Source organism: Eretmochelys imbricata, chromosome 9, assembly GCF_965152235.1.
Source record: "Eretmochelys imbricata isolate rEreImb1 chromosome 9, rEreImb1.hap1, whole genome shotgun sequence".
Classification (NCBI taxonomy): Eukaryota; Metazoa; Chordata; order Testudines; family Cheloniidae; genus Eretmochelys; species Eretmochelys imbricata.
The window spans coordinates 97496210-97508671 of record NC_135580.1 but is presented as its reverse complement, the minus strand read 5'-3'; the positions used below and the strand labels follow the sequence as shown (position 1 = coordinate 97508671).

The following is a 12462-nucleotide window of genomic DNA, read 5'->3' as shown; positions in this document are numbered from 1 at the left end:
CTCGGTCATTTCAGCCTTACTTCCCTTTGTGCTCTCTACAGTTCTGTGATCAATCAGACTTCTAGATACGATTGTTACAGCAAGACGAGAAAGTCACATCACCTAGTGTTGTGCCCCTGGATCCCATGATAAGAACTGTGACTAAGAAGGCCAACATGCATCCTGTGGGGAAGAAAGGCTGGGGTCTTGAGACTTTTCCATTGCTGAATTTATCCACACAAATATTTTGAAAGGTTTGAGGAAATCTGGACACCATGTGACTTAAAAAACAGAAACTTTGTTCCCATAGAAAATATGAAGGGCTTGAGATTCTACCCTCAGATCTCTCCAAACTGGAAAAAGTCTCTGTGTTTAACCTCTGCGCTTATAACCCCTTGGAGTTCTACGTTCTCCTCACAGTATGCTGCACCAGAATCCAGAGAAACCGCTACTCCACGTTTACAATTACACAACTTCTAAAGAGGGGGTGGCTGACTCTATGAGATGGAATTATCTAAGCATGCATGTTGTGCCTATTTATGCTACTCCCTAGGACAGATAACTACAAAGCCAATACAGTAAGCATCAGAGACAGGTTACTGAAATGGGAATAACTTATGCACATTGAGCCTATTGATGTGTAGGCAACAGAGAGATATCTACATGCCATTGTTTGGACAAATGAAAGACAAAGGTTTGATAAAATCCTACGTTTGTGACTGGATGTAGATGGAATCTGAAATTCACACCAGCTTTTCTCATGATAGTGATGGAAAACATTTTGGACTACATCTTATTTCTGCACCTAGACCCTGACAAAGACAATTTATCAGAGGGATAAATACTGGAGAGGGAGAGGAATTATTTAAGCTCAGTACCAATGTGGACACAAGAACAAATGGATATATACTGGCCACCAGGAAGTTTAGACTTGAAATTAGACGAAGGTTTCTAACCATCAGAGGAGTGAAGTTTTGGAATAGCCTTCCAAGGGAAGCAGTGGGGGCAAAAGATCTATCTGGCTTTAAGATTAAACTCAATAAGTTTATGGAGGAGATGGTATGATGGGATAACATGATTTTGGTAATTAATTGATCTTTAAATATTCATGGTAAATAGGCCTAATGGCCAGTGATGAGATGTTAAATGGGGTGGGATCTGAGTTACCCAGGAAAGAATTTTCTGTAGTATGTGGCTGGTGAATCTTGCCCATATGTTCAGGGTTTAGCTGATCGCCATATTTGGGGTCGGGAAGAAATTTTCCTCCAGGGCAGATTGGAAGAGGCCCTGGAGGTTTTTCGCCTTCCTCTGTAGCATGGGCCACGGGTCACTTGCTGGAGGATTCTCTGCTCCTTGAAGTCTTTAAACCACGATTTGAGGACTTCAATAGCTCAGACATAGGTGAGGTTTTTCGCAGGAGTGGGTGGGTGAGATTCTGTGGCCTGCATTGTGCAGGAGGTCAGACTAGATGATCATAATGGTCCCTTCTGACCTTAGTATCTATGAATCTATGACCCTCAGTTGTCCATACATCACTTTGGCTATCAATAACTGCAGGATGATGTGTAGAGAACAAGAAAACACTTCAAGCAGATCAATGTACAGAGGGCAATGCTTACTAGTTAGCAAGCTCAGAACAAACAAGAGCCAGACTAACCATTGTTAAAGCAATTCCTAGATCATCGCCCCATCTAAATAATGTCCCCTGAAGGAATGACTGGGAGGTCCCATTTGAAGATGAGCAGGCAAAATAAGGCACACTGGAGGGGAATACACATGAAAGAACAATTCCATGTATGAGCCTGTAGTGATCATGTCGATCAAAATTGCATATTTTATAACCCATCACACCATCAGATGTCTACGCAAAAATACAGGAAAAGGAAGCGCCAGAAGCTATCACAAGCTTTGTTTTCCTGATCACAGAGACATTCTGAGGTTTTGCATGAGTGCCTTTAAAGAGCAAAAATGGTCCCTAAACATTCGAAAGTGAAAAGGCTTTGAAGTGTTCTGTTATTACAGACTGACTTGGGTCTTACTTGTCATAGGATTGGAGGGGTCTCAAGTAAATTCCCAGAAGTGACTGTAGTTCCTTAGCATAGTCCCGTTCTGTTTCCAGAATACTTTGCAGTACCTAGAGTGAGAGACAGAACAAAGAGCAGATCTCAGCACTAATGACTAGGTGCATGACTACAACATCAGCTTCCAACAACAGAGCAACCTGGAAACATATTTTAAATCCACCTCTGAGTTATTAATGCCTGAAGAACATGCTAATGCAAGACAGAAACTGTATAAAACAGGCACGAGGTTTCAGATTACAGATTTGATCTCATGAGGTGCAGAGTATCCCAGGAAAGCAGTAAGAATAAGCCTTAGAAGCTGCTCCTTCTCGACTTCTCTTTTTTGCTATTGGAACATAATACAAATGCACATGCAGATTAGGTATTTGCCCCCACAAAAGGCGATTTGCATGCATAAGTGGCTATTTGGGTATGCCAGTATTGATTGGGCTTGCATGCACGCACAGTAACTACACACAAATCACATGCAACTGGACTAGTGCTAGATCGAAACAGTTTAACTGCAAGAGTAGACAGGATGAAACCCAGTTTCCCATTGTTTCACTTGAGGAAAGAACAGTGAAGTTGGTTCATGCCTCGCCTGCCTACCTCAGCAGTTAATCTCTTTTCTCACTGGTGCAGCAAGACCCACTGCAGTCACCCTTTGTCTGCGAACAGCAGCTTTCTTACTGTAGATCAAGCTCTAGAGACAGATGAGGCTGTTCCTAGTCCAGGTTTCAGCACCTGGGCATGTACTATTTCAGCTGGTTTGTACAAAATATATTTAACTGACAAATGCATTTACCCTCCGCCACCAGTCTGTATGTCCAAATGCAGACATTTTAACTCTCTCTTATGCCATGGGGCAATGCTCATTTTACCTCTCAGTTTATTTTGCCTTGTTCCATCACAAACCTTCTGACTTATATGAAGGTACATTATTTACATCAGAAATAATAAAATGGAACAAAAGCAAATTTTTTTTTTTAAAATACCAATCTCACAACTTATTAGACTACCATCTTCACTCTTCTATCTGGGCTCTCTATTTTGAGTCTCTCTCTCTCACATACTGTAGCATCTTATATGTGTAGTTTATCATCTCGATAGCCAAGTAGATATCTTGAACCAGAGCAGTCTCAATAGTTAAACACAAACTGCCAGATCCTCAACTGGCAGAAATTAAATTAGCTCCAAGGACTTCAGTGAAGCTGCGACAATTTATATCAGCTGAGGATCTGGTCCAGAGGATAAATATAATACTCTGCTTATTAAAATATAAAATCGGTGCTTTAAAACTTACCACGGTATAATAATTCTTTGTAAGTTGAGGGCTTTCATGTCCTTTTAATGCTTTGGGAGAGAGTGGTTTATCTGAACAAAAAAAACAACAACAAAAAACCCTGTAAATTATAAAGCAGAATTGCCATCAGAAAAATCCACATCTGTATCTTGTCCAGCAGACTGCAAAAAGTCACAGAAAAAAGAGATGCCCAATAGCAGGGGTTTTTTAATGAAACCTGAAGCAAAGTGAATGCATGCCTGAAACTGACAGCTGTGTAAGTCTGGACAGAACTGCAGTACAGCCATTCTATGATATTTACCAGTTTTTCTGAAATAACTGGCAACCATGCAACAGCTGGGGGGGTTTGCAGCAGGGGTTTTGCTTCAGCCTATCTGTAGAATTCAGACTTCATATACTCCTAACTCTGGGGACTTCTGGGTTTCTGGGCTTTGCTGTGGGCCCATCTCTAATTCATGATTTATTGAAACACACCTTAATAATAAGTTGCAAGTTGAGGTCCAACCCTGCAGTCCTTTGAAGGGCAAAATCCTCACTGAAATTAAGGGAGTTTTGAGTGAATAAGGAACAAACCAAAGCTGAAAGGCTCAAAGTTCAACCTATGGTACATCTTTCTCATACATCCATTTGCTAAGATGACTTACAGTAGCCCCTTTTATCTATTTGGTCTGTTCCCCCCCCCCAAATCATTGTTGCACTGCTCTTTTCCCAAGGAAAAGCTAACCATGCCAACAACACAGTGACAAATCGCTGTGGGTTCACAAGGAAGAGAACAATACCTCTGCCTTAAGCTGCTCTTAACTTTAAGGGCCTAAGAAATCACATTATGACTGTGAATTCATGGTAATTACCAGGAGGCGTTTCCATTTTGGGCGTTGTTTCCTCTGTCTAGAAGAACGGGTTTGATGGTATGCCCTGCTCCTCCACCTGTACAGGTAATCAGCCCATACATGGGCTGCCCACGGGCTCATTCCTGCATTCCTTTGGTGTACCAAGCTCCCTTTGGTGTTAGTGGGAACTCTGAACATGTAGGAAGAGCTTGAGAGTTGCCAGGCAGAATAGACAGTGGTATTTTGTCCTGTGTGTGCTCTTCTTGCAACCTCCAAAGCACACACTCGGTCACACAGACAATGGGGGAAAAGCTGAAGTTGATAAACTGAGCATATTTCAGACTGCAGCTTGTTGTATTTTCTATTTATTGCCCTTGCAGCATTTCCTGTCTCCTCCACAGGGGGTCCCTGTGCATCACTTAAAACACTCGATGATGCTTTACTCCACACCAGTAGATATTATGGCCCAAAGAATACACTGAGGATACAGTGCAAGTGCAAATAGCATCATGCGACTGCAGCACTGAAAAAAGGCAGAGCGACACTATGCAGATGCAATCAAGCTGCAATGGTAACTGAATCAATGAGAGTTAATGTCGGTGTTCTAACATCTGCTTCATGTTATTTAGAGACTTTAATTATAAACCTGCAACAAATTTATCTACAGCCTCTATTAACTTGACCTAGGGGGCTTTGGTTCAGGCCCTTTCTGAACTTTACTTGCTTTAGGCCCTGAGGGTTCTCTGGGATGGGGGTGCGTGTGTATGTACTGGCTTTTTCCCTTGGGATACCAGAGTCCTGGCAGACGTCACAGGTAAAGAACTCAGGCTGTCCCCTTCTGTGCAAACTGCAAACCCACCATGAAGCCTGGCACAATGAGCAGTCCCTGCATGACACTAGTGTGTCTGTGCAGGGTCAGCCCTGCAAAACGTTAGCAAAGCAGCGGGCACAGGGCCTGCCCATAGGTGCTGGAACTAAGGGTGCTGGGGGTGCTACTGCACCCCCTGGGTTGAAGTGGTTTCCATCATATACAGGGTTTACAGTTTGGTTCATTGGCTTTCAGCACCTCCACTATACAAATTGTTCCAGCATCCCTGGGCCTGTCAACACTCGGCCATTGTCAAGCCTGTGCAGAGGGCCAGCACAAGGTCCATCTATCCCCAAAATAGGAAAAAATCCATGGCAACAGCCGGTGCTCCCCTCTGAAATTCTGGCCACAAAGGGCCTGGTTCAGCTCCACTGAAGTCAATGGGAAGACTCCAGCTCACTTAATGAGAGTTGGATCAGGCAGGTGCCTAAATATGGATGTAAGGGCCTAACTTTAAGATCGCATCTTTGAAAACTTTCTCCACTATTTAAAAAATCTGCTGAAACCAGATTCCAAAACTCAGCGCACGAGGCGGGAAGGCAGCTCCCTGAAACCACCCCTACCTCTACTCAAACGTCACCAGCCAGTCTGCAGTTACCTGGCAAACAGGTAACTGCTTCCTGCTTGACAGCCCAAACCTGCCCACTCCTCCATATGCCTGGAGGCCCTTGACAAAACACAGCCAATCTCTTCTGCATGCCTAGCTCTGGAAGGGCTCCTGGCATAACCACATGAACCAGGGTGCTGGGAATGGGGGGTGTCAGGAGGCAGGGTGAGGTTACAGGTTCAGCAGCTATGTGGATTCTCTAGTCCAGGGGTTGGCAACCTTTGAGAAGTGGTGTGCCAAGTCTTCATTAATTTAAGGTTTTGCATGCCAGTAATAAATTTTACATTTGCAGGGCTCCCTGACGGAACCCCAGGGGCCAGCGGCCGGAACCCCAGACCGGTAGCGCGGGCAACAGATGGAATCCCAGACCAGCAGTGGTCTGAAACCCCGCTCAACCCGCTGCCGGCCTGGATGGACAGAACCCCGGGTTGGCAGCAGGCTGAGTGGGACCGGCGACCGGGACCCCGACTGGCAGGGGCCGGTAGATGGAACCAGAGACCGGCAGCGGGCTGAGCAGCTCAGTGTGCTGCCAGTCTGGGGTTCTGTCTGCCGCCCGCGCTGCCGGTCTGGGGTCCCGGCTGCTGGCCCCGCTCATCCCACTGCTGGCCTGGATGGACGGAACCCCCGGCTGGCAGTGGATGAGTGGGGCCGGTGGACAGAACCCCAGACCAGCAGCGCGGGCAACAGACGGAACCCCAGACCGGCAGCGCGCTGAGCCGCTCAGCCCGCTGCCGTCTGGGGTTCCATCCACTGGCCCCTGCCAGCCGGGGTCCCGGCCGCCGGCCCCGCCCAGCCCGCTGCTGGCCAGGGTTCTGTCCATCCAGGCTGACAGCGGGCTGAGCGGGACCGGTGGCCGGGACCCTGGCTGGCATCAGGGTGCCACTCAAAATCAGCTCACATGCCGCCTTTGGCATGCGTGCCGCAGGTTGCTGACCCATGGTCTAGTCCATCTCCACCCCCAGATATGGGGTGGGGCGGGGGCTAGAGCTGGCAAACAGGCTACTTATTAATGCTGCTCTTGCCCTGCATCCTTTGCCCAGTGAATCCCTACTCGAGCTGGGTGCTAGCGAGAGGACTGGAGGCTAACAGATTCACAGATCAAAAGGCTGTCATGCTCCTCTTGGGCTCACTGGGAGATCTGAGATTAGCTCCAGGGAGGCCCCTTTCTCTTACTTTATGAAACCTTCATTTTTCTGCTTCATGTGACTGACATTTCTGTCGTCGTGCCCCTGGGCCCTCCCCCTGCCCAGTTTTCCCTGATAGACGCATTCTTTGAAAAACCTGCAGCAGCAAGTCTCAGAGTCTTGGTCAGCTGACTTGGGCTCACACTCCCCAGCTAAAACCAGCAGTGTGGACGTTCCCGCTCAGCTGGAGCCTGGCTCTGAGACCCAGCCAGGAGGGTGGGTCTCAGAGCCCAGGCAGAAACATTTACCCTTCTAGTGTTAGCCCCATTGTACAAGCCCGACTCAGTTGACCCAGACCCTGAGACTCGCTGCCGCGGGGGGGTGGAGGAGCTTGCAGTGGAGACGGACCCTGCAACTTCACTGTTAAGTCCTGGTACAGCTGTTATGTTTTCCTTACACAAAGGGAAATGGCGGAAGCACTGATCTCATGGCCAGGTTTATATTGCTGCTTGTAACTTCGCTTGTATCTAAGTGATGTGTTCTATGTATCACCACTAGCACCAGGAATGAAATAAACTCACAGATACACTGAGGCAGTGTGGGCTAGTGAACCAGGCACTGGAATGGGAAGAAGGAGCCCTATTTCCAGCTCTGCCATTGACCTACTGGGTGACTTTGGGCAAGTCACTTCCTTGCTCAGTGCATCAGTTTCGCCCCCCACACACACTCTGTCTATTTACATTGTAAGCTCTTCAGGGCAGGGACTGTCTCTAACTATACCTATGTCCAGAGCCTCCCTAGCACAATAATATACTGATCTTGGTTAGGGCTTCTAGACCCTGCTGTAATAAACAATAATAATTAAAAGGTAAAACTTTGTTTTCAAAAATACAACATTCATCATCACAAAGTGGCTCCGAAAGGATAACAGATCTAACATGGGGAGCTCTATTTAAATGGAATTGGAACCACAAGAGGGCAGTTAACCAGGATGATGTCTGATGTCATGACTGTTGCATAGATTTCTGAAAATGTACAGGTTTCAGAGTGGTAGCTGTGTTAGTCTGTCTCAGCAAAAAGAACAGGAGTACTTGTGGCACCTTAGAGACTAACACATTTATTTGATCATAAGGTTTCATGGGCTAAAACCCACTTCATCGGATGCATGTCCCGATGAAGTGGGTTTTAGCCCACGAACGCTTATGCTCAAATTAATTTATTAGTCTCTAAGGTGCCACAAGCACTCCTCGTTCTTTTTGAAAATTTACAGGAAATTCAAGGCAAAACTGAAAGGAGTTAAAATTTCATCAGGCAGGTTCTCTTCTCTTATGCTGCCTGCAGCTGAAGATGCATCTAGATAAAGCATACTGTGTGAAATCAGCCAGAGCTACATATAAACAAAGGAATCATTCCCTATGGCCACATATTATTGCTGGCTTCCACTGTGAAATTCTGAGCGTTAATTATACTGCTCCCAGGAATGGCTACATTGAAAGGAAAATATGTACCGGACACATAGAAAGGTCCTCAGCAGAAAGCAAGCTCTGTGCTTAGAAACTGGAGAGAGCAACTGGCCCCCACTTAAAACTGAAGGCAAATGCCATGGAGACAACCCAGCATGCTCTTCCTGTTTCTAAAGCCATGGAAGCTACTCTACTCCCACTCTGTGCTGTTGGGGCTCTGCCGTTTCAGACAGGAGTGCTGAGTTGAGATGGGAAGAAGCTGCAGAGCAAGGTATGCAAAGGGCGGGGCTGTCTCCTTCTATCCCTATTCCTGCCACTATTTCTGGTACAGCACTGGGCACGCTGACACTGCTTAACAAACAACTGCAGTTTCTGGAAGGCATTAGGGGACAAACTGCATTATGCTGTTATTCAATGAGCCACTGAAGATTTGCTTACCAGCGGACTTGATTTCTTTGACGTAGTTACTGGGGAACCAGCCTGTTTTTCCATTCAATGTACCTTCCCACCAGCCCCCTTCTTCAACTCTGGTGACATAAATAATGTCTCCTTTATTCACCGAGAGCTCATCTTCATTGGTCTGCTTAAAATTGAACCTGGCCTTTACCACCAACTGATAACTGCCATTTTCGACCATCTCCTAAGGAAACAAACATTAAAGAGTATTAGAAACCAATTCAGGGGGTAACCAGAATTATACTAAGGTCATGAGGATACTATTGTTTGCATTTTTATAACAGCAATAATATCACCCCCTTATATAAAACCTTCCATCAGAGGATCTTAATGTCTCTTACAAGCAATAATTAACCTTCACAATAGCAGGAGACGCAGATAAGTATTAGTACACTCATTTTGCAGACAGATATGCTGAAGCTCGGAGAAGCCATTTGATTTGCTTAAGATCATATAGCAATCTAGTTGCAGGGCTGGGAACAGAACTTAAACTCTGATTCCCAGTCCTCTGCTCTTGTCACTAGAATGTGCTCCCTTTTCTATGATAGATCAATGGTTGTCACTATTATGCTTGATATTAGATTTTAAATCAAGAGTACCACAGGTTTCGACTGCCTCCGTAACACTCTTGAAGTCTGAGATGCTGTTCCGTGTAAATTAGTCTGGGAGCTGCTGGCAGCCGAGCTATGAGATGATAAATGTGAACATGGCCTTTCTGATGGCTGATCTGTTGAAGGAAAAACATAAACTGAAATGTAATCTGTGTTTTACAAAATTGTCTCTATTTCCTCACAATTAAGAGAACAAATAAATGCACAGAACTATACAGTCCCCAAATATTTAGGGGCTCAGAGCAGACAGCTGAATGCTGCAGCGCTTATTTTGATTGGACCAATGCCATTAACCATGTAAATAAATAATTTAAAATGTGTTACATTTTAGCATGATAAGAGATTATGAGATGTCACCCTCTAATGACTGATAGAAAACATAAATCCCTACAGACAGCTAACGGAGAGTCTTCCTCCGTTCCAACAGACAGAGCTTGCAGTTTTGGAATTAAGTTCTTGGTCTCTATTCTCAATGCCACCTGCATGAGATGTGGGAGATAAGTGGGTGGCTGGTACTTATGGCTATATTTCATGACCAATAAGTTTACTTGTTTCTACTCTAGTCACTTAAAATATTTGTCAAGTGATAAAAACCTGTTGGTCATTATAGACCTGAGCTACATTTAAATCAGCAGCATAAGTACTAGAAACCGCTTATACCACTATCAATCCCATGAACTATCCAGTCCCCTGCACAACAGAATTTTCACTTGTATGCTTCCAAGCAGAGAAATCATGTTTCAAGAAATTATCGCTCTCATTAACCCTCTACTACTGTTTCACATTTCCATGTTATCGGAAAAATAATCAGATCATATGAGTTTCATATACTGTCATTTGCAAATGAAGCAAAGGCAGATGTTATTTCAAGAAGCTGTAAAGCATAGGGGATTTAAAGGCTTTCTGTAGGTACTCTTATTCCATTTAAATATAACATCAGAATGGCCATACTGGGTCAGACCAAAGGTCCATCTAGCCCAGTATCCTGTCTTCCAACAGTGGCCAATTACCAGGTGCCCCAGAGGGAATGAACAGAACGGGTAATCATCAAGTGATCCATTCCCTGTTGCTCATTCCCAGCTTCTGGCAAACAGAGGCTAGGGACACTACCCCTGCCCATCCTGGGTAATATCCATTGATGGACCTATCCTCCATGAATTTATCTAGTTCTTTTTTGAACCCGGTTATAGTCTTGACCTTCACAACATCCTCTGGCAAAGAGTTCCACAGGTTGACTGTTCGGTGTGTGAAGAAATACTTCCTTTTGTTTGTTCTAAACCTGCTGCCTATTAATTTCATTTGATGACCTCTAGTTCTTGTGTTATGAGAAGGGGTAAATAGCACTTCCTTATTTACTTTCTCCATACCAGTCATGATTTTATAGACCTCTATCATATCCCCCCCTTAGTCGTTTCTTTTCCAAGCTGAAAAGTCCCAGTCTTATTAATCTCTCCTCATACGGAAGCCGTTCCATACCCCTACTCATTTGCGTTTTCTAATTCCAATATATCTTTTTTGAGATGGGGTAACCACGTCTGCAGGCAGTATTCAAGATGTGGGCATACCATGGATTTATAGAGAGGCAATATGATATTTTCTATCTTATTATCTATCCCTTTCTTAATGATTCCCAACATTCTGTTCACTTTTTTCACTACCGCAGCACACTGAGTGGATGTTTTCAGAGAACTATCCACAGTGACTCCAAGATTGCTTTCTTGAGTGGTAACAGCTAATTTAGACCCCAACATTTTATATGTATAGTTGGGATTATGTTTTCCAATGTGCATTACTTTGCATTTATCAACATTGAATGTCATCTGCTATTTTGTTGTCCAGCCACCCATTTCATTGCCCAGTCACACAGTTTTGTAGCTCTTCGCAACGTGCCTGGGTCGTAACTATCTTGAGTAGTTTTGTATCATCTGCAAATATTGCCACCTCACTGTTTACCTCTTTTTCCAGGTCATTTAAGGCTTTGGCTACACTGGCAACTGAATGACAAAACTTTTGTCTCTCAGGGGTGTGTTTTTTTTAACACCTCTGAACAACAAAAGCTTTGCCGACGAAAAGCGCAGGTGTGAACAGCGCTTTGTCAGTAGGAACGCTTTCCTGCCAAAAAAGCTACCAATGCTCTTGGGGGGTGGAAGTTTTTTGTTGGTGGGAGAGCTCTCTCATGCCGACACACTGCGGCTACACTGCGTACTTTTTAGTAGCGGCACAGCCATGTCACTAAGAGCTGCATAGTGTAGACAAAGCCTAAGTGTGTTGCTTTATTGCAACAGGGGAAGATGAACTCCAAATATCAAGCACATTCAGGAAAGGTTGTTGCAAAAGACATTGTTGAAATTAGAAAATAAAGGGCCCAGTCCTGTCCTGCAAGGCACCGGTTGCCCTTCACTCTCATTGTCATTGTGATTCCGAAAGGAACTTCAATTGGAGCTAAAGGAGCTCATCATCTTGGAGGATTGGGAGAACGATTACTCTTAGTCAGGTCTTTTTTCCCCCCAGAGATTTTCTGTAATATAATCATAGTACTCTTTCTAGACCTGATCCAATAAATGACCATTGAATGGGACTCAATGGCTGTCTTCAGTGGGCACTGGCTCAAGCTCATAGTTAGACTGTAAGGTCTCTGGGGCAGAGACAGTCATTCTGTGCTGTGTTTGTACAGCACCTTGCACAATGGGGTGCTGGTCTGTGACTGGGGCTCTAGACATTATCACAATACAAATAATAAAATAAATAATGTTTGTGGCAATGGTTAGCACGATTTATGGTCCACTTATCTGTGGCAATGTTCATGAGTAATTCTACCACCTCTTCTTGACTGAATTCTTTTCCTCACCCCCATGTAATAGGATTGCCTGATGCACACAAAGTGAAATCTAATTCTTAGCTCCTTGAATTGAAATGTTGGTAGCAATAACTAACAGGATGAAAACCCACTTTGCAAAGACAGGGTGTTTTTCTCTAAAATGTACTGACATTTGATCAGACTTGTTTCAGCTGTTTTCAGTGTTCAGAGGGTCGGCAAACTGGCAGGACTGGCATGTGGCCAATTTTAGATGTTTTCCCTCATGATTTGTTTTGAAAAGACAGAGTACATAAACCACAAGTCTCCATTCCTCAACCTATCCAAGCCATGAACAACAGTA

General features: G+C 44.6%; 1 protein-coding gene across 3 annotated transcripts in view; it reads right to left on the bottom strand.

Annotated features, from left to right (window-relative positions):
• The window catches only part of ARHGEF6 (Rac/Cdc42 guanine nucleotide exchange factor 6), a 63784-nt gene that overhangs the window by 29306 nt on the left and 22016 nt on the right, over positions 1-12462 (bottom strand). For all 3 annotated transcript variants that reach the window (XM_077825842.1, XM_077825843.1, XM_077825844.1), the window contains 4 exons: positions 9293-9420; positions 8676-8877; positions 3346-3416; positions 2019-2113 (listed from right to left, as the gene is read on the bottom strand). In XM_077825842.1, coding sequence (XP_077681968.1) covers positions 2019-2113; positions 3346-3416; positions 8676-8877; positions 9293-9420 — 496 coding nt within the window. The remainder of the gene's footprint in view (positions 1-2018; positions 2114-3345; positions 3417-8675; positions 8878-9292; positions 9421-12462) is intronic.